This window comes from Saimiri boliviensis, chromosome 3, assembly GCF_048565385.1.
Source record: "Saimiri boliviensis isolate mSaiBol1 chromosome 3, mSaiBol1.pri, whole genome shotgun sequence".
NCBI classification, from domain to species: Eukaryota; Metazoa; Chordata; class Mammalia; order Primates; family Cebidae; genus Saimiri; species Saimiri boliviensis.
Window position 1 is genome coordinate 100,264,880 of NC_133451.1, and position 21,384 is coordinate 100,286,263.

The following is a 21,384-nucleotide window of genomic DNA, read 5'->3' on the forward strand; positions in this document are numbered from 1 at the left end:
TCTCCTTGTTTACGCTACAGACTTTCAGCTAATTGTCTCCTTGAACTGAGTTTCTGAGCCACACCCTAAGGGTAAAAGGATGACCCCTGTGCTCAAGTTGCTCAGCTCTGGCTAACTACTCCTTAGGAGTCTATCTCCCTGAGGTTTCTCACTCTGCCAGGGACATCACTGAGGAGGTTTCGCTTTGCCTAGTTGACATACTGTATGTATCTAGTTCTTTACTGACCACCAGTACGATAGCCACTAGCCACAAGTGGCTACTGAGTGCTTGAAATGTGGCTAGTCCAGATAGAGATGTGCTTTGAGTATAAAATAGACACCAGATTTCAAATATGTAATAGGGGAAAAAATATAAAACACCTCAGTATTTTAAAATACTGATTACCCTCGTTAAAGTGATGGCATCTTAGATATATTGGGTTAAATAACATTCATTTCACCTGAAAATGTCTTTCTTTTTTAAAATGTGGCTGGTGGAATATTTAAAATTACCTGTTATCTCACATTATCTTATTTCTGTAGAACAGCTGAGATTTAGCTGCTTAGTCCATGATGATTTAGGATGATTATGAGTGTTTTGATGCCCTGTGGATAAATTACACCATGAAATAAAATGCGGGCTTATAGAGGCACCATCCCTGATTCTGCCCTTATTGAGGTCTGTGGAAACCTGAATCACAGGAGGAAAATGAGGAAACAATGAAACTACAGGCTCTCTGGCAGCAGAGACTGTGTCTAGCTTGTTTCAGGAGCAGTATTTTCAGGCACACGATGGGCAATTATTATTTGGTAAGTGCTAAGTCAGCTTTCCTACCCTGGCTCTTGCCCTTGCTCTGATAGGAGCTAGTCTCTGCTCTTATTAGAAAGGAATAGTCAGCACCACCTCAAGACTAATGGATGGTACGGAGCTATGGAAGGATAAATTACAGGCTTCGTGGACACTTTGAGAACAGATAGGGTGGGCCAATGCAGGTGCTCTAAACACACAGTTTACTACTACGACAGAGCTAAGAACTTGAAAGATCATTTTCAGTGGGCCCGGTGAATGTTCTCTTCTTCCTCCCACTGCATTAGGCTGGCGATGAATTTGTGGCGAAGACCCTGAGCAGCATAACAACCAGCACAGATGCAGCCTCCGTTGTCCACAGCACGGACTTGGTAGTGGAAGCCATTGTGGAGAATCTGCAGTTGAAAAATGAACTCTTCAAAAGGCTGGACAAGTTTGCTGCTGAGTATGTAACCTCTGGACAATCTTTTTTGTTTGTTTTTCATTTTTAGTTTCTGTTTTTATAGATTTGTGGGTACAAATGCAGTTTTGTTCCATGGATATGTTGTGTAGTGATGAAATCTAGGATTTCAGTATACCCATCACCCACATAGTGAACACTGTACCCAATAGGTAATTTCAACCCTCGCCACCCTCCCACTTTTTGGATCTCCAGTGTCTGTTATTTCCCTCTGTATGTCATGGATACCTGTTGTTTAGCTATTACTTATATGTGAGAACATAATGGTATTTGACGGAGTTGTTTCACTTAAGATGATGGCCTCCATTCCTGTTCATGTTGCCTCAAAAGACATGATTTTATTCTTTTTTATAGTTGAGTAGTATTCCATGGTGTATATCTGCTACATTTGCTTTATCTAGTCAGGCGTTGATGGACACTTAGGTTGATTTCATGTCTTTGCTATTGCGAATAGTGCTGCAATAAACATATGAGTGCAGGTATCTTTTTGATAGAATGAGTTCTTTTCCTTTAGTTATATACCCAACAGTGGGGCTGCTGGATCAAATGGTAATTTTATTTTTAGTTTCCAGAGAAATTTCCATACTGTTTTCCTTAAAGGTTGTACTAATTTACATTGCCACTAGCAGCATGCAAGGGTTCCCTTTTCTCTAGATCCTCACCAATATCTGTTGTTTCTTGACTTTTTGATAAAAGCCATCCTGACTCGTATCAGGTGCTAAAATTATTGTGGTTTTAATTTCCATTTCTCTGATGATTAGTGATGCTGAGCATTTTCTCATATGTTTATTAACCACTTGTGTATCTTTTTTGTTTTGAAAAATATTTGTTCATGACCCCTGGACATTCTTGGCGGTTCTGAGGGGTCCCTCCCTGGGCCTTGAGCTTTGCTCCTTATTTATTGCCTTCTCTGAGGAAGGGATCTTCTAAGTTCATCCACCTCTCTCTCTCTTACACCACAGCTATTTCAAGAAGAGCCAATATGGTTTCCTTTGTTCTCCATCCGCCCACTCCCATTTTGCTTCCTGAGGCTTGGGCTGCCCTGATCTGATCCTTTTCCCAAATGAGGCTAGAATACTCATGGTAACAGGGAGGGGTCCATCCAAGGACAAGCCTATGTTTCTTAAAATGTGTAGGTCATGGGTACTCCTATGCCTGAGAATGGAGGAGGCTTGGTCCTTGAAACACGAAACTGCTCTGAAGTTCCTTGGTTCATTTCACACTGGCATCTAGAGGCTGCAGAGACATCTGGCAGCAGACAGGATACTCCTGTGCTCCATTCTCAGGCATAGGAGTACCCTATGTGTCCTTCACTGTCTGCCAAGAGCCCTCAGGGGAGTTCCGTGTTTCCTTCTTTTTTTGGAGGGAGCAAACAGAATGGTATAATTGAAGGGAATGCCTGTAGACAGAGAGAACTTTGCTGTTTTGAGCTTTATCTGTGTTCATTCCCAAGTACTCTTGGGAGCTTTAAAGGAGCATTGACATTTTAGCTGCCTGGCTTCCTGGTGGAATTCTTCCTGGCAGAATGCACCTCAGGATCCAGAGCCTTTGAGTGTGTGACACCTGACTCACTGATCAGTGCTCTTCTAGTGACTTGCTTGACTATACTTCATGCTTCTTGGTTGAAATTGAATGACAGAATATTATATGACAAAAGCAATTCTCAGGGCACTTCCAGGGGACAGTGGCTAAAGAGAGACACTTGCATACCAGCCTGCCGGAATGTCAGCACTCAGAGATAAGCGGCCTTGTGTCCAGAGAGGCCCTGCCCTTGACAAAGAGAAGAGACTTGCCTTTCTGTCATTCGTACATCACTGCCAATTGTTGTCCTCATGAATTTCACACCGTCATCTAGAGGCTACAAAGACATCTGAGAAAACCAAAAGACAATTGTGATACCAGTGCTGGCTCCCAGGTCAGCAGGGAGCCCTCTGGGACAATAAACACCCACCCCAAAAAGGAGTTTTGTCAAGCAGTTTGATCTTTATTGAAAGATTGGTCACTCTTGGTGACAGTTAAATGCCCGACTGCCCTTTGTTGTCTGTGTCTGGTACAGAGGAATCTTTGGGGAAAGTCAGGAGGCCTGGGCCTAGTGCCAACCCCCCACCACCTCCAACCTTGGAAAGCAGCATTCGTACCTATTGTATAAAGTTGTTTAGGAAACTCATTTAATTTAGCTCACATTTCCTGAATGCCTGCTGTGTATCAGGCACTACACTAGGCTCTTTCACTTGAATTGATGCAAAACAGATGTGACGTGTGAAAAGAAGGCTGACCCATAGTCACACTGAGGATGTGGCTTTGCTTCTGACCACCACCTTTCTTGGCACTCTTTGTTTTCATTTTAGATCACCACCATTATTGAATGCTTGCTACATTTTTTAACAGCTGTATTGAAAGGTACTTTACTGGCAAGTTTTACAGTTCGATCCTGTAATGGGAGAAGAAAATACAGTCAAGTGATGCATTTCCCATTGGAAGCCTGATCAAAGAGTTGTATCCTGGAGAGAAACATGACTTCTCCAGCAGCAGCCTAAGACACAGAAATGAAAAGTTTGACCAGGTCCACAGGCAGCCGGAGCAAAGTCCTTACTTTCCCTTTTAGACAAAATACGGACTCTTAGATCCTTTACCCTCCCTGACTACCTCTCTTGTCTTGATACGAGCGAGGCTTTCTTCCCTCCTCTGCAAATAACTGGTTTATTCTCCCTTCTCTTTTCCTCTCCTCCAACCCGTCTCTGATTTGAGCACATTATAGTATTGCCTTTTAGATAAGCAGGAACCTCCAAGTCTGGTCGGTAAGAGATCCTTGCGTTTCCTGCCCTGTCACAGGATAGGCCCTTATGGTTGGCATCAGTAGCAGGCTGGTTTGTGTATTTCTATCCACAAGGTGGCGCTGCAGGAAAGCCTGGAAGTTGGCCTGTTTAAAGCTTTTCCTGTCTCGCCTTTGGCACCCCCACTTTACTGTGGCCTTAAAAAACTAAATTTGGTTTAAGTCAGTATGGATTTTTTTAAATTAATAGGTTAATGTTTTGCACATGCACGTACATATATTCTGTTTTCCCCAGATCTACCTGTGTAACCTTAAAATTTTTTGAACCATGTTGGTTTTCTTGTTTTCATTTTAATTCCCATCCAGTGGAAAAATACAGCTTTTCACTTGAGGGAAAATATCTTAATTATCAGATGTTTATTATCAGATGTTTCTGATTGAGGATTTATGTGTTCATTTAGAATTTTGTTGTTGTTGTTGCTTTTAAGTGTCTTTCTTTCACTATTCTTTGATCACCGAGAGTTTCATTTTGTGACTGGGATTGGTTAAAGTAGGTTGATCAATTAGCCACCTCCTGTTATCTCACATACCATGGAGGTTAACTAATGCAAGTAGATAAAGGAAATTTTGTTCCCGAAAATCAAGGAAGTATTGGTGAAGGATAAATACCCTTCAGAACAGGAAATTCCAATTTTGTTGACTTTCAAATTTCAGAACTTAAATAAAGCTGAAGTCACCTGATTTCAGCCTCTTGTATAAAGATGTATCTTTTCCCTGATTTCTGCAGTGGGTCCGGACAACAGATCTGGCAGTAAACAGTCACTTTGCTCATTGCACCCAAAAGTCCTGCTGTTTCGAAAGATGAGATTCACTGTGATGTGCCACAATATTTTCTCTCCACAGACATACAATCTTTGCCAGCAACACTTCTTCCTTGCAGATTACAAGCATAGCCAATGCCACCACCAGACAAGACCAATTCGCTGGCCTCCATTTCTTCAACCCAGTGCCCATGATGAAACTTGTGGAGGTCAGTGGGTGTCAGCTTGTGTGTGTCTGCCTGCTGTGCCAGATCTCTCAGTCCTGCTTTTCTGAGTTACACCAGCCCTGTCACCAGTTGCATAGGACAGGTTTTAACCTGAGGGTAGAAAGTTGTCTCTGAGCCTCCCATCTAGAAAGGCCCCTATACTTTGTTTCTTTGCAGCCCTGTGTTTTGCTTAGTGGTATCCAGAAGGGCTGTTAACTTTGTGGAATGTCATTTACTTATTTGTGCCAGAGCTGATGGGCAGTGCTAAGAGGCATCAGATTGGGAAGGCGGCACTAGAAACCACAGGACCACAGAGAGGGCAGCTCCACGTGTTCGTGTTATCTCATCGAGGTCAGTTTGCCCGTGCTGTAAATGCAGTTCTCATTAGATCTACTCTACTACCTTGTCCACAGTCCTGGGGTGAATTCTGACCCCATGTAACAATGCCTTAGCCTTGTCCCCAGGTGAGGTACATCTCCTGTGTGTTGTGATCAGAGCTATTAAAAGCAGCTCCCACTGGGTGTGGCCACTCACGCCCGTAATCCCAGAACTTTGGGAGGTTGTAATCCCAGAACTTTTGGGGGAATGAGGAGGATAAAGGAAGGAAAAGGGAGTTGGAAACGGCATTAATGAAGAAAACGGATGATACATACTCCTAAAGAGGCCACAGCCAGACTCTGGAGGTGGAAGCGAGTGGATTGCTTGAGACCCAGGGGTTTGAGACCAGCCTGGGCAACAAGACCCCATCTCTACAAAAAATAAAAAATTAGCCAGGTGTTTTGGTGCACGCACGTAGTCTCAGGTACTTGGAAGGCTGAAGTGGGAGGATTGATTGAGCCCGGGAGGTTGAGGCTGTAGTGAGCTGTGATTGCACCACTGCACTCCAGCCTGGACAACAGAGCAAGATACTATATATATAAAAAAAAAAAAAAAAAAGTAAAAAAAATAAGATAAAATAAAAGCAGCTTCTGATAGCCTTGAGCCTCCTGACCACAAACCTGGAACGTGTGGGGGAGGCAGGGAGGGTTTCCCCAATATCCTGTTTGGAATGCTTGGCGACTCCAGTCTGTTGGAGTTGGAGTCACAGTAGGCAATTTGCACCTGAAATGTGGCAACTTGCCTTTTACAGGGCCCTAATTACAGGGTCTGAGGAGCAGCCGCCTATTAAAGTAGCATTTGTTTTGAGGTTGAGGAGTTATTGCCCTGCGAAGTGTGGGGGACGCTGATGCTGCCATGCAGGTGACGGGGAGCCAGGCAAACCTCCAGAGACTGGCAGTGGCCTCTCTGGAGTGTGTATCATCTGTTTTCATTATGGTTATTGCCTTGTTCAATTCCCTTTTCCTTCCTTTATCCTCCTCATTCTCCCCACCACTACTTAGCATAAGCATTTTTAATAAGTTACAATAATGACTGCATTTTTTTAGAGTTTTCTCCCAAGTGACAACTTTGACCATCTTGCAGTAGGACTTTTATCTGTCTTGCTAACATTGCCTGTCAGCTTCTTCCTACTTTCTCCTATGCCCTAAGGCTGTTTTTGAAGAAGTTGAAGAATGAAGGGGAGGGATTTGGGGAACAGAAGAAACAGCATTTATCCTCCTGCAGATAGAAGTAAAGAAGTGGCATGCATGTCCAGCATTTCAGTACTTGGTCTAATTGATTTCTTTAGTTATTATATTGTGCATATAAGTGTTTTGGAGATAGATACATTCTGTAGATTTATTTTAATAATGTTTTCAACTGCATTTATCTGGTAATGTATGCTTATATCTTTGGAAATGTAGTGTGTTGGTTGTTAACACCTGATATTTAGCAAATGTTACCATTTTTTTAGAAAGCATTTTGTAAAAGTGCTCTTCTCTGTTCAGTTTTTATTGTTAAACTTTAGCTCTTGCTAGTGTTGCTGGCGTGCACCAAAATGACTTGTATGATAAGCTAAGTGGCTCCTTTACTTAGGACTGGGCTCATTTAAATGTGTGTGTGTGTGTGTGTGTGTGTGTGTGTGTGTGTGTGTAATTTTTCAGACTCTGTTGGAACTATGAGCATAATATATGTACAAATTGCAGTTTGTTGAATGAATGAATGAATAAATGAATAAACATGCATCTTTCCTGCTTTAAAAAAGCAACAAACCTTCACTGTTGTTAACCCTTTTAAACCAAAAACTTATTTTGAAAACACCATAGTCATCAGTGTTTGTCCCAGTTCAGTCTGTGGTTTTGATGGAGACTTTTTAGACCTCCTTTCAAACAGCTCTGGGATTGTTTGATTTGTGGTACCCTCAGGGTGGCTTCTGGTCTTTCTCATCCTGCTCATCATCTCCTTCTTCACTATGCCTTTTCCTGTTTCCATCCATTCACTTCTCTTAGTGTCGTGACATGACACCACAGTCCAGTTCTCACAGGAGTGGGAACTCTTCTTCGTTTATATAGCATCTTTCATCCCTGCACAGACACTAGCTCATTAGTTCACCAAGTCAGAGGGTCCTCTTGCACAGGGAAGGCATGCCCATGATCCCCATTTCAGAGAAGAGAGATGAGGCACTGCCTAAGACCACATGAAGGGTCTGAAGTAGAAGTCAAGCTTTATTGCTTTGACTCTGGTTGAAGTTCTTTACAGGCCTTTCTTTACATTTTACACACACACACACACACACACACACACACACACACACACACACATTTAACTTCATCTGGTTCTTTCCATTTACCAAAATCTAATTCCTGACAGATGAGTTATTTAAATGTTTACTGAGGACTGACTCTGCCAGGCATTGTGCTTGGTACCGTCCTCTACAGATGCCAGTAGGGCAGCCCTTGTGCCCTTGCCTGCACCTGACAGGTCAGGAGGGCTGCTGGAGCAGGTGGCAGGCCCCACTTGCTGTAAATGAAAGCCTTCCCCAGCAGGATGAGTCTGTTCTGAAGCTAAGGGGCTACTGGTCTCTACAGCATCTGTGTGAGAGAGGGTGGGGTCCTGGGAGGAATACTCAGGTAGGAATCCAGGAGACCTGTGACTTGGGCAAATTACTCCGCTTTCCTGGGACTCCTCCTCAGCTATAATAGAAGGTCAGGTCCGCCGGGCGCGGTGGCTCAAGCCTGTAATCCCAGCACTTTGGGAGGCCGAGGCGGGTGGATCACGAGGTCAAGAGATCGAGACCATCCTGGTCAACACGGTGAAACCCCGTCTCTACTAAAAACACAAAAAATTAGCTGGGCATGGTGATGCATGCCTGTAATCCCAGCTACTCAGGAGGCTGAGGCAGGAGAATTGCCTGAGCCCAGGAGGCGGAGGTTGCGGTGAGCCGAGATCGCGCCATTGCACTCCAGCCTGGGTAACAAGAGCGAAACTCCGTCTCAAAAAAAAAAAAAAAAAAAGAAGGTCACGTCCAATGCAGAGGACTTTAAGGGCAAGCATCATATACTTCCGGACTTCAAATAATTAAATAATGAAAGTCAGCATTTACTGAGCGTTTGTGCTGAGGCCTAGTGCCTTACTCCTAATCTAATTTCATTCTTACCTCAACTCCTTGAGGTAGACAGAGTGATTTCAGTGTCATTTCAGTTTCAAGAAACATGCTCAGGGTCATACAGCCAGTAAGTGGTACAACTGAACCCAGGCTTGTCTCTACAACAAAACCTGTAACACTGTCCCGTACACACATGTATGCACACACTTGTATCTTAAACCTTGATTTTGTAGATTCTACAGTACTCTGTCTTTTTTTTTTTTTTTTTTGAGATGTAGTCTCGATCTGTCACCAGGCTGGAATGCAGTGGCATGATCTCGGCTCACTGCAACCTCCACCTCCTGGGTTCAAGCGATTCTCCTACCTCAGCCTCCCGAGTAGCTGGGACTACAGACATGCGCCACCACACCCAGCTAACTTTTGTATTTTTAGTAGAGACAGGGTTACACCATGTTGGCCAGGATGGTCTCAATCTCCTTGTGATCAGCCTGCTTCAACCTCCCAGAGTGCTGGGATTACAGGCGTGAACCACTGAGCCTGACCCCTGTTGTTGTAAAATAGTCATTTGGGAAACACATTGTTTCTGGCTTGAGATTCCTACTTCTGTGCTGAAACTCAAACTATTTTGTTGCCTATATGGAGTCTTTTGATCAATCATTCCTTGAACTGTTCTACTGATTCTACTGAAGTTACTTACTGACTCTCTGGTCATAATTCTCTGCTTTGCATTTTCAGGTCATTAAAACACCAATGACCAGCCAGAAGACATTTGAATCTTTGGTAGACTTTACCAAAACCCTAGGAAAGCATCCTGTTTCTTGCAAGGTAAGAGTATGGGTAGCTTGGGAAGAAGGTAGTTGTTTTCTTCTTGGAACCTGACTTATTAGAATGATGTGAGAGACGCAGCATTAGTTACCACAAGCCTGTCTATGTGCTGCAAAGAGCAGGCTGTGCTTCCTGTTCTAGTTTGCAGACAGGGAAACTGGACTCCTAAACCATGCCTAAGGCCATCAGGTGGATAGTCTGAGACCTGAATGGAGCTCAGGACTCCAGCTAAGCAGAAGACATGGGTCTGCTCTCTGGCTCCTGGCTTTTGTCTCCTGATGAATGGCTGCATTTTCATAAATGGTTTTGGTTGCCCAATCAGCTTTAACTTCCATTGGGCCAATGGGAGTCAGAACCCTGTGTGTCAGGTTCAGCCTGGTAAACACATACATCCCTAACAGAAAATGAGGGCTTTCCTTTTGGAAAAAATACTACAGATAAATAAATGACAAGACAGTAAGAGACCAACCTGCCCAAAGTGCAATAAGGAAGCTGTTTTTCAACCAAAGTTGCATTATATTTTTGTTTGTCGTTTTGTTTTTCAAGAAGAAGCATGGTTTAGTGCAGGCGTCCCCAAACTACGGCCCCACGGGCCACATGAGGCCCCCTGAGGCCATTTATCCGGCCCCCCGCCGCACTTTAGGAAGGGGCATCTCTTTCATTGGTGGTCAGTGAGAGGAGCACAGTATGTGGCCGCCCTTCAAGGGTCTGAGGGACAGTGAACTGGCCCCCTGTGTAAAAAGTTTGGGGACGCCTGGTTTAGTGGGAAGCCTGCTTCACCTCCAGCTTTTTTTCCCCTTTCTTAAGCTATTGTTTATTGTATTTAAAATAATCCCAGTTGCTGAAATGATAACCTACCTGAAGGAATTATTTTTATTACCTTCAGTTTCTCTATTCGCTTTTGTTCCTCTTTAGTTCCCCCAATATTTGGGGACTATACTTACGCATGACTTTACAGTTTTTCTAAAGGGATAGTTGTGTCACAAGATGCTATACCATTACAAAGATTTACATGTAAGTCATTTACTTTCCTTTTTTACCATAATCCTTTATATCATTATAGTTCTTCTCATAGCATACTTTTGCTTTCTAAAATATTCTCGAGTTTGAACTCACAGTACTGTACTAACCCATGAAAAATCATGTTGTTCATGAATCATCTGAAGAAGCCATCTGTTGAGGTGGACTCCAGCAGCCAGAGAGCAGACTTGTGTGTCCTGCTCCTCCCCGTCCGTGGGTAAAGTGTTGCTAGGGAGTGTCACGTTTTAACACCCATTTTTTGGTGGTTTAGTTCTGTGGTTTTCGGTCATCTAGATTTTTTAAATCATATATTAAGAAGTGGATGTTATTATTGTACTTTCTTACGCAATTATGCTTTGTTAGTGGAAGAGAGTAGTAAGAGTATTGAAAAGAACATCAGTGCGAGACAAAAAGATATGGAAATTGAAATAGGGGAAAAGTTAATGATTATCTTCAGCAGCATAATCATTAATTCACAAAGTGATGATTCGTCTTCCATCAGAGTGGCCATGGCAGCTGCAGAGATGGGAACTCTTTGTTCTCATAAAATTGCCCTTTTTAGGTCATTCCAGAACTCTTTCTCTGTGTGGTATCTTAAGGGCTTTCAGAGGGCCTTTCTGGGTCATTCATAGAAGCTCTTGATGAGGCATTCAGACAATATATGACAACCACGTAGGACAAGAGTCAGCAAACATCTGTAAAAGACTGGATAGTGAATATTTTCGGCCATATAGTTTCTGTAGCAAATACTCAGTTCTATTGCTGTAGCATGAAAAGAGCCATAGACAGCATATGCAGCGTGAGTGTGGCTGTGCTCCAGTAAAACCTGACTTACAAAAAGAGGCTGCAGGCTGGATTTGGCCTCCAGTATTGTACTTTACCAATATGTGACAAAGAAGAGGAACATTCACGTGCCTGGAATGTGCCTTCCTAGTTGAGACTTCATGAGGAGACTGTGGTATAAAGGGTAAGGGTATGAACTAACCTAGCTGGGTTCAAATCCTGGCACCAGCACTCATTAGCTGTGTAATGTTAGGCAAGCTACTGAACCTCGCTGTGCCTCAGTGTCCTCATGCCTCACGTAGGATAATTATAGTACCTGTCTCACAGGGTTATTATGAGGAATGAATAAATTAATATTTTTAAAGTATTTAAAATAGTGCCTGGCACACAGTAAGTAAATATAATGTGTTTAATAAATAAGAATCTGAAAAAATATAATGGATTTGGTTACTTAAAATAAGATTGCTTTATTTAAAGATTGTGTTTCCTGCCAGGCATAGTGCCTCATACCCATAATCCCAGCACTTTTGCAGGCCAAGCCAGGTGGATCACTTAAGCCCAGGAGTTTGAGACCAGCCTAGGCAACATGACAAAACCCCTCTCTACAAAAAAATACAAAAAAAAAAAAAAAAAGCTGGTTATGTGGTCCCAGCTACTTGGGAGGCTGAGGTGGGACCGTCACTTGAGCCCAGGAAGTGGAGGCTGCAGTGACCTGAGATCACGCCACTGCACTCTAGCCTGGGCAACAGAGCAAGACTCTGTCTCAAAAAGAAAAAAAAAAAAAAAAGACTATGTCTCTTCAGATTCCACAAGTATCCCAAGAGTATCTGTCTATCTGCATTCTCAATAGCATCAAATATTACAATGAGGGAAAAACCTTTGATAATCTTATTAACAAAAATGCATATTTCTTTGATTACTAGTGAGTTTAATTTTTTTTTTTTTTTTTGAGACGGAGTCTTGCTTTGTGTCACATGCTGGAGTGCAACGTCACAGTCTTGGCTCGCTGCAACCTCCACCTCCTGGGTTCAAACTATTCTTTTGCCTCAGCCACCCAAGTAGCTGGGGCTACAGGCACATGCCACCACACCCAGCTAATTTTTGTATTTTTAGTAGAGATGGGGTTGCACTATGTTGGCCAGGCTGGTCTTGAACTCCTGACCTTGTGATCCTTCCACCTCGGCCTCCCAAAGTGCTGGGATTACAGGTGTGAGCCATTGTGCCTGGCCAGGGAGTTTAAATATTTATTGAGTCTTGGCACTTTTTTTCTTATTCAGCTCTATGAGCTCTTTCTGTAGAAGATATTAACTATTCTAATTGGAGCAAATGTTTTTCTCAGGCTGCTTTCTGACTGTGACCTTATCTGTGGTGTGTCTCATGCTCTTAGGTACCCTATCTTGAGTTTTTATAGAGAACCTTTTGAAGTTAAAAAGAATATCTTTGCCTCAATTATACAATGAGTATTGTTCCATAATCTTGATTAAGCTGATAAAACTTGTTTGTGCATCTTTGTGCTCGTGTGGCGATAGATGGGGTTGAGGCTTGGTTTCAGCTTGCCCAAGGTTAAAGGAGGTTCACATCCTTTGCGTTACTTTACAGTTTCCCCGCATGCAGTCAGGTTAGCTCTGTGAGGAGTGTGTGGTCATCTGTAATTCAGACATTAAGGGAGTGCCTGGGGTGTGCTAGAAACTGAATGCACAGCTTGGGCCAGGGTGAGGATTTCTGCCCTCAGGAGGATGACCGCCTTTTGACAAAAGAGGAGGCACCATTTGCCTTTGGAAATAAGCTTCAACAAAAAGTCAGCCGTTTATTTTTCTCTAAAATTCCCCAGAAGAGATCACTAGATAAAATCCAAATCTCACACCTGTCCTCCGGAAAGATGGTTAATATTAGTTACTGAGAAGGGAAACGGATGAAAGTGGTGTGTGGCACAGGGGTCACCCCAGGATGCAGAGGTCTTGTGGGGTGTGGCATATAAGGCCAGCTTTCTGCCAGGGGCTCTGCTTCTTTGTCCCAGCACCTGCTCCCAACACAGCTCCACTGCACTGTGTGCTGGAACCTGAGAAGATGCTGAGTAGCCTAGGAGTGGCTCCAAGGAGCCTGGAAAGCAGTGCTCCTTTGAGGACTGTTCAAGATGGAGTGTGACGTTTGTAGATTCTTGAAAGGGAAGTGGGAGGAGAGAGGAGGAGTAAAAGGGCTACCATTTGAGTGTAGGGCTGTGTGTACAGGATTTTATTTGTTTTCTGATTTGTCTTCACAACTTTGAGACAGAAACTATCACCCCCAATTCACAGAGGATGAAACTGAAGTTCAAAGCAGCAGAAGGATGAAGAGAGTATTCAAGATTGAGCCCAAATCTGCCTGTCCCAGAGCCATGCTCTTCCAGGTGACCCCTGTGCCTTGATCTGCCTTTATGTCAGGATCTGTGCAGTGGGGCATCTGGGTTTGAATTTTTTTTAAGTACTATGATTGTTGGACAAATTGTCATATGAGATAGAAATAAGGCTGCAGATTTTGAAAATGTACAGCTTGATAAATGGGGGCAAACGTGATCCAGGGTAAGAAGGGGTGATTTGGTGACTTTACAAAAGATAGCATTTCATGAAAGTGTACTAGTTTTTTGTTTTTCTCTCTCCCAAAACAGGATACTCCTGGGTTTATTGTGAACCGCCTCCTGGTTCCATACCTCATGGAAGCAATCAGGCTGTATGAACGAGGTATCCTTCCTGACCCAGGCCAGGAGCAGCAGGCCACAGCTTCTGGCACCACTGTCTGGAATTCTCAGTGTCTCTAGGAGGGGTCGGGCTGTGCAGCGTGGAAGAAGCAGTGTCTGTTTTCTAGCTGTGTGAGCTCAGCTGCACCCGGGGCCCTGGTACCTTTTTCACAGTTTTCCCAAAGCCTCCTAGCTTCCCTGTGAGGCCTCTGAGAAGGGGTTCTAGAATTCCCACCACCCGCCCTAGAGTCCCAGCCAAAGCAATTGCACAGCTGGCCCAGATTTATATCCTGGATCTCTGTTTTTGATTAAAAGATTTACTGCTTTTAAAAATAATCATCATGTAAAAATCACTAGGCTAGGGCATCTTGGAAATTCCTTCATGTTCTAAAACTTGTGACTGACAGGTGATGAGAAATATGTGACAAGGCTGATATGTGTTAAGGACAGTTTTTAGCAGTCTTGTGTCTGTCCTTACTGAATGACGCCATCACGTACTTTTTGTAACCTTAAGAGTGGTCTAAACCTTTTTCCTCAATACTTGATTGACAAAGAATGCTTTTCTCTGCTGTAGAAATAACGGGCTTGGGACAGGGTCCAGTTTTCTAAATTGATTGGCATCCTCCTGCCTGCTTTCCCTCCCTGGTTTCTGGAAAGGTAGCTATCATGTCTGCTTCAAAGGCAAAACCCTTAACAGGACTGGATAAAAAGCAAGTGTTAAAAAAAAAAAAAAAAAAAAAAAAAGCAAGTGCAATTGTTTTCAATAACTTCATTCATAAATGCTCACTCCTGAGAGTGTCATTTTTGAAACAAAACATTTACACCAGCTCTTCCAGAGAGATGAAAGCACATTTGCTTCCTCAAAATCTGCTTTAAATATTAAAACTTTTATCTATGGTTTATGGGAGCAATTGCTTCACTTTTGCTCCAAGATCAAACCAACGCTTCTCTGTTTATCTATCAACAAATATGCCTAATTACACCTCAAAGAAGGCACAGAGTATTTTGCCCTACTTTGAAAGGCAGTTGTGTGTGTGTGTGTGTGTGTGTGTGTTTTAACAAAAGGTAATGTTTTAGAATGTAGCATGTGAGAGATCCACCTCTTAATGGTGTTTTCCTCGCTGTCCCTTTGATACATTCTCCACTGCACCAAGTATCAGATGGTAAGCTGAAAGCCCTCTTCTTGTCTGAGGTCCCTTTCTGTACACTTGGATGCCCTTTGGCCCTCACCATCCCCAGCCACATGTGTGGTGAAACTGGAAGGGCAGGAGCTGGCCTCTGGACATGCTCTCAGCTTGCTCTGGGCATGGGCTTTGACAGCCTGCCATTGCTGGTCCCTCTGCTTCTTTTTCCACCTCCTCACAATCTGCTTCTGAAGGAGCTGGGTATCCTGCCCGGGGTGGGTGCTGCTTCCGCACTGCACAGTATGGTCACACACCAGGCCTCTCACCATGTGTCCGCGCCGACCCCCTGCTCCCTCCTCTCAGCCAGCACAGAGGAGTGCTCAGAGCACGCCCACCATGCCATCTCCCTCCCGCAGTTCCACCTTGAAGCTTCAAGCATCTGGAGGCCCCCTCTCTTGTCTGCCACATCTGTTCATCACTTTTGATTCCTTCCTGTCATGCCTGTTCCACCTCTTCATCCCAGCTTCTCCCCATCCTAGTCAGGCTACCTTCATGATGTTCCTCAGGCAGCAGAGGAATTCACGCTACTCATGTCTTTTCCAGACTGGCCTCCACTACTGCACTTACTGAGAAAGTATCATGTTGTCCAGAAAGTTGAGACGCCTACTGCCTCTGCCCACACACCCCTGCACAGCCTTGGCAGATGCTCTGTGACTATTTCTGAACTCATGCAGGGAGAATGTTTCTGTACCACACTGTTGATATACCTGGGGCTCCACACACATGGTTTGGCCAATGCTGCCTGGAGTGGTGCAAGCTCGCTGGAAGGATGTGTGGGCTGTCGTTGGTCAGGCCTCCTGGATGACCGGCCCCCACCACCAGCACTTCTCGCCCGTCCCCATGGGATCTCACGGAGGCTCATACCCTCTTGCTCTGCTGTCGGACCACTCATCCTGGCTTCCATGTTGGGCCTTCTTTTCCAGTGTCCCAGCTCTGTCCTCGCTCTTCCTATTGCTCTTGTTCCTTCATAGTGACTGAGGCCTGATGTATGCCCCAGTCACTGTCACTCCTGTGGGTCAGAGGGACAGAGGCTGGATAGGCTGTGCCTGACAGTAAATCACTACCCTTGGCCAGGCACCCATCCTAATGGCCAGTGTGGGCAGGGTGGTGGGGCTGAATGGTCAGCTATTGGGAGAACCATAAGCCTGCCCCTCAGTTACCACATGCTATCCCGCTCACATTGTTGCCCCTGCTCAAACCAGGGTTAATGGTTCTCTGGTGACCTGCCATATACAAGCTTTGCCAGAGAGCCTTCCTTCTGACCGCCCTCTGCCCCTGCTGTCACCGCAGACTCTACTCCTGCTATTCCCACATGGCCCACCTGAGTGTCTGCAGAGCTCCCAGCTGGATGTCATCTCTGTCATCACAACTCTTCCTGCTTTGGCTCTCCCTTGGGTCACTTGTCACTGTCTTCCCTGTGACATGGCAGGTGTTTTCTTTCCTTACTGTACTCTCCTTTCTGGAGCACTCTCTGGGTCTTTCTCATCTTCATATGCCCCAAGGTGCCTGGGTAGGACAGGCACACAGGCAGCTGCTGATGAGTAAAAATACTGTTTCTGAGTTGTTGCTGGGCGCCTCTGTTGTCCATGCTAAGAATGGTTGCCAGGTGGTGCTGCTGAGCCAGCCAAAGAAGAGATGCTGGGCAAGTCCCAGGCCCTCAGCTGTGCTCATCTGGAGTTCACTGAGGAAGCTTTCCTTTGCTGTCTTGTCTGGAGTTATGGGTTCTTAACCGGAGGCAGTGGGAGAGGATGTCCCATGGACCTCCTAAGGTTGATAAAGAATTTGGGGTCTGTGTGCATTTTTTATGGCGAGGGTGTCCGATTGTCAGAGAAGTACTTGATTCCGAAGAAGTTTAGTAATTATTGGTCTAAAACATGATTCTGCAGCTAACTCTCACTTGGTACACCAATCTCTGTATTTTATTTCTCTCATTCTATAAGTTTTCCTCTTTTATTCTGCATTATTGAGAACAGGATTTTTAGAGTTGTGCTGACTTTGTAGAGTTATTTAGATATTTTTCTGTCATGTGCTGTATCTTCATATTATTTCTTCAAATAAAACAGTTCTCAAGTGAGTCTCTGGATCTGGAGTTATAGCCTTGCTTCTAGGGTTCACTGTCCTGTCCTTGAATATAGATTTCATTAAATGGCTTTAGCTGAGTTGTAACCATTATGCTGTCAGATTTCTGTCCCAGAGAGACTGCCCATAATAAATGAACCAGCATATGAGCATGTTAGGTTGTGGTGAGTAATTGTGGAGAAGAGGATAGTAAAGTCAAAAGATGGCAAGAGTCTTGTCCTGGCCTTTTTTTTTTTTTTTTTTTTTTTTTTTTTTCAGTGCCGGGAGTTGCTTTTTTCATATGAGGGAGGAGAAGAGACTCTCTGAAAGGTGACAACTGAGCAGAGGCCTGGAGGAAGTGAGCGACTGAGCCCCAAAGCTGTCTGAGGGCGGTGCCCTAGGCACAAGGAGTATATCTCAAGCCCTGAGGAGCCTACAAGGCCGGTACTTCACATTCCAGGGCTCTACTCGTACAGAAGCCACCAGGCCTTTCTAATGAAATCCTCTGACTAGAATCCACCTTTAAGCTTCATAGCCATACCCCAAAGATGCTGTGTTCCTTCCCATTCCTACCTCTGCATGTGCTGTTCTCTCTACCTACAATGCCCTTCCTGGTCTGCTCGTCTCAGGATTCTCTTCACCTTTTAGGACCCAGGCATGGGGTGGTTTTGGTGAAGCCCTGGCAATGTGAGTAAATCTCTCCATCTTTGCCCACACAGAGCTGTGTGAATCATGAATCTTCAAGTCTTGTGTTGAAGCTGGCTTACACATCTGAGTTCTCCCATTATATCATGGGTACCCTGAATGCTTGTCTTGTTTCTCTTTATCTCATTCTACATCTCTAGTGCCTGTTACATAATAAATAGAAGTTGAATGAATGAATGAGGCTGCCTATATGATTATTTTTGTTTCTTTGCTTTCTTATGGCCTAAAACTCAACTCATGATTTCTCAGTAGTCCCTAATCCTAATTAGTGTAGTTATTGGTAACGTCAACCATAATAAATAATTGAGTGATATTTTAATTACCTTAAAATGCCTTGAAATCCTTTGGCATAACTTTAGCACTTTATATGCTGTTAAAAAATACTGTCTTTATCAGTGTTTAAGTAGTTTCTCTCTGAGTGTCTTCACATTTTTCCCCTTTTTCTTTAGCTTTGGTCTGATTGGCTTCTTTGTGCTTTGGAGCAAAATTCTACTTGTTGCAGACTATTCTACTTTAAGGGAACCGGTTGGTCTCTGCAAGGCCTCTCGGGGCCAGAAGACATAGTACGAATACATTTTCAAGGGAAAAGCACATTGATCTTTGTCTTAGTCTACTAAACAGACTTCCAAATGTGTGGTAATTCTAACTTGGGTTTGGGCTCTTCTTTAAAAGGTATCTTGACTAATAGGTTTGTGTGAATGTGCCAGGGGAATTCTCCTTACTTGTAAAACCCAAAAAGCTGGGGAAAAAAATATACATACAGTAACTATACATATGAAAGCAGAAAGCTTAGTTTTCTTTTTTAAGAAAATTTATAAATCAAAAGTATCCTCTTAGCATTAAGTGATATTTTAATAAATGATTCCAGAGTTGGAAAACCCCAATTTATTTGAAAATAACTGAAGTTCCCAGGCATGGAGGCTTCTGTCTCCATGAACAGGGTATCGGTACTCCAGAATTCACCTCAGTGATGCAGTAGCTTTGAAAATCTTAGGCTGGCCACTGTGGCTCACACCTGTAATCTCAGCACTTTGGGAAGCTGAGGCAGGAGGATCACTTGAGGTCAGGAGTTCAAGATCAGCCTGGCCAACATGATGAAACCCTGCCTCTACTAAAAATAAAAATATTAGCTGGGTGTGGTGGCACACACCTGTAGTCCCAGCCACTCGGGAGGCGGAGGCAGGAGAATCACTTGCACCCAGGAGGTGGAGGCTGCAGTGAGCGAAGATGGTGCCATTGCACTTCAGCCTGAGTGACAGAGCAAGACTCTGTCTCAAAAAACAAACAAACAAAGAACTTAAGACCTATTTGGCATGTACTTTAGAGACAAAATTTTACCGAAGCCAGAAATTCTCACTCTAGACATTTTTTGAATGTGCAACGTATAACATTCTAGTAATTCCGGGGCTAACCCCGTGATAGGGAGAATTCAAGGAAAGGTGGTGGTGACCCAGTGCTGCCCTTTTCTCTTTAGGTGATGCATCCAAAGAAGACATTGACACTGCTATGAAGTTAGGAGCCGGTTACCCCATGGGCCCATTTGAGCTTCTAGATTATGTCGGGCTGGATACTACGAAGTTCATCATAGATGGTAGGAATTGGAATTCTTTGTTGTCTTCAATTGAGTTGAGGTCATTTTTAAATTATAATGCCTTTTTAAAACAGAAGTTAGCAGGGGTCTTAGCAAAGACCTTCTAAAATCCTGCCTCACCAGGTTGAGGATTCATGAATAGATGGCAGGAGAAGGAAGAATGTAACTGTCTAGTGTCTCTTAACAGGGTAACCTTTAAAAAACAACAACAACTTTATGGAGTCACAAAAAGTTACAAATATAGCACAGACCCAGGTCTGTGTGCCCTTCACCCAGTTTTCCTATGGTTATATAGCCACAGTACAATATTAAATCCCAGGAAATTGACATTAGTACACTGTGTTATTTTATCACATACATTGATTTCTGTAACCTCCATTGCAAGCAAGATAAACATCCATTTAAAAAAATATATCCATCGTAATGTAACAGCTCTGAAGACAGTAAATATAATAAAACTGGACTACTGAAGTTGAATGTAGCTATCTATTCCCAAGTTTAAGACTGCTAGTTGAAGAATGGAACTTTGAATTTTATGTGGATGCAAAATACCAATAGCAAGAATTGATATTTTTTAACATGCATTCTGAAATTTAACTGTGCCACTGGTGAATCCAACCAGCAAATGAATGGCTTCTGGTAGTGTACCTGGGCCTTTGGCCTTAGTGACTTTGGGAAAGACACTGGATAAACAGGAGGGCCTGGAGTAGGGCCAGACTTCAGGCAGCACAGGTGGGTGGCAGTGCAGCAGCTTTGGGGCTAGTGTGGCCGCACCAGCACAGCCTGCCTGAGGGGCTCTCGCACATGAGAGGCAGGCCTCCAGACTCGCCCTTGGGAATGCCAAAGTGTAAAAAGAAACCCAGCAATTCATCCTGAGTTCTTTCCCCTCCTCTCAATAGGGTGGCATGAAATAGATGCGAAGAACTCATTGTTTCAGCCTAGCCCATCCTTGAATAAGCTGGTAACAGAGAACAAGTTGGGCAAGAAGACTGGAGAAGGATTTTACAAATACAAATGAGGCACAACTTCTCCAGCTCTGAGAAGAAGCCCTGAGAGCGCTCACCAGCCAGCGCCCCGAGTGCCTGCGGGAATGCTCTGGTCAGACGTTCCCTCACACAGCACAGTCTAATCAATGTGCATTTTGATTGTAATCTATCTGAAGTGGTTATTACACCAATTACAGCAGTAATAGATTCTCCATTAAGAACTAATTTCCTTTTTTAGTCTGTTCATTTCTGTGTATTTTCTAAACAGCTTTACACCCTTGGTGCCTTGGAGCAAACATTTTTTTTGAGCCTTGTCATTTTTGTGAAGAATTGCTTGGATTGGTTCTCTCATCGAGGGGAAGTACTTCCTGTGACAGTGCGAGTACACTGTGTTCACTGTTGCTGCGTGGGAGAGTCACAAGCCACTGGCACGCACCTGGTGTGTCTGAAGCGCTGCAGTGAGCAGCGCCTAGATCTTGCCTTTATAAGAACGTTTTACTACCTGCAGCTTTGAGCCTTGCCCTGCATTCTGGACACGACATAAGATGTTGTGTCTTTATTCAGCTCATCATCAAGATGTTGCTGCTGGATGGGTCGGCGTGTCTCTGTGCATGGTTTGCAGGAGGAGGTCGGTTTTCATGGTCATTCATTTCCACACATCTTAACAATTACTCTCTGTCTGTGTCTTTTTCCATGAGAAATCACTGTTGCAAATTGCCTATAAAAATTGACTCTACTAAAATATGATGTTTTAGTCTGTGAAAATTTGAATTAAAAAAATTGTATAATATAAAATTGTAATACACTCAAATGATTATAAAAGTAAAAAGTTGATAATTTAGGCAGAAACTCTTTCCCATCTTCTTTGACCTGCTGTTAATTTTTAAAGTGGGAGCAACAGGGAGGGAATGGCAGGTGAAGGCATTTGTGTGAAACCTGCCTGTGGCTGTCGCTGCGAGATTTCTTACCGGAAAAGCAGTAGAAGGGTACAGAGAACAATTTTTAAGGA

At 43.7% G+C, this 21,384-nt stretch overlaps 1 protein-coding gene across 1 annotated transcript in view; it reads left to right on the forward strand.

Moving 5' to 3' along the window:
* HADH (hydroxyacyl-CoA dehydrogenase) overlaps positions 1 to 21,170 on the forward strand; it is a 45,950-nt gene extending 24,780 nt beyond the window's left edge. Inside the window, exons 3-8 of the mRNA XM_003929468.4 lie at positions 1,075 to 1,232; positions 4,924 to 5,050; positions 9,246 to 9,335; positions 13,783 to 13,855; positions 19,273 to 19,389; positions 20,289 to 21,170. Of these exons, the coding sequence (XP_003929517.1) occupies positions 1,075 to 1,232; positions 4,924 to 5,050; positions 9,246 to 9,335; positions 13,783 to 13,855; positions 19,273 to 19,389; positions 20,289 to 20,407 (684 nt within the window). The 3' untranslated portion in view covers positions 20,408 to 21,170. The remainder of the gene's footprint in view (positions 1 to 1,074; positions 1,233 to 4,923; positions 5,051 to 9,245; positions 9,336 to 13,782; positions 13,856 to 19,272; positions 19,390 to 20,288) is intronic.
* Positions 21,171 to 21,384: the final 214 nt, after the last annotated feature.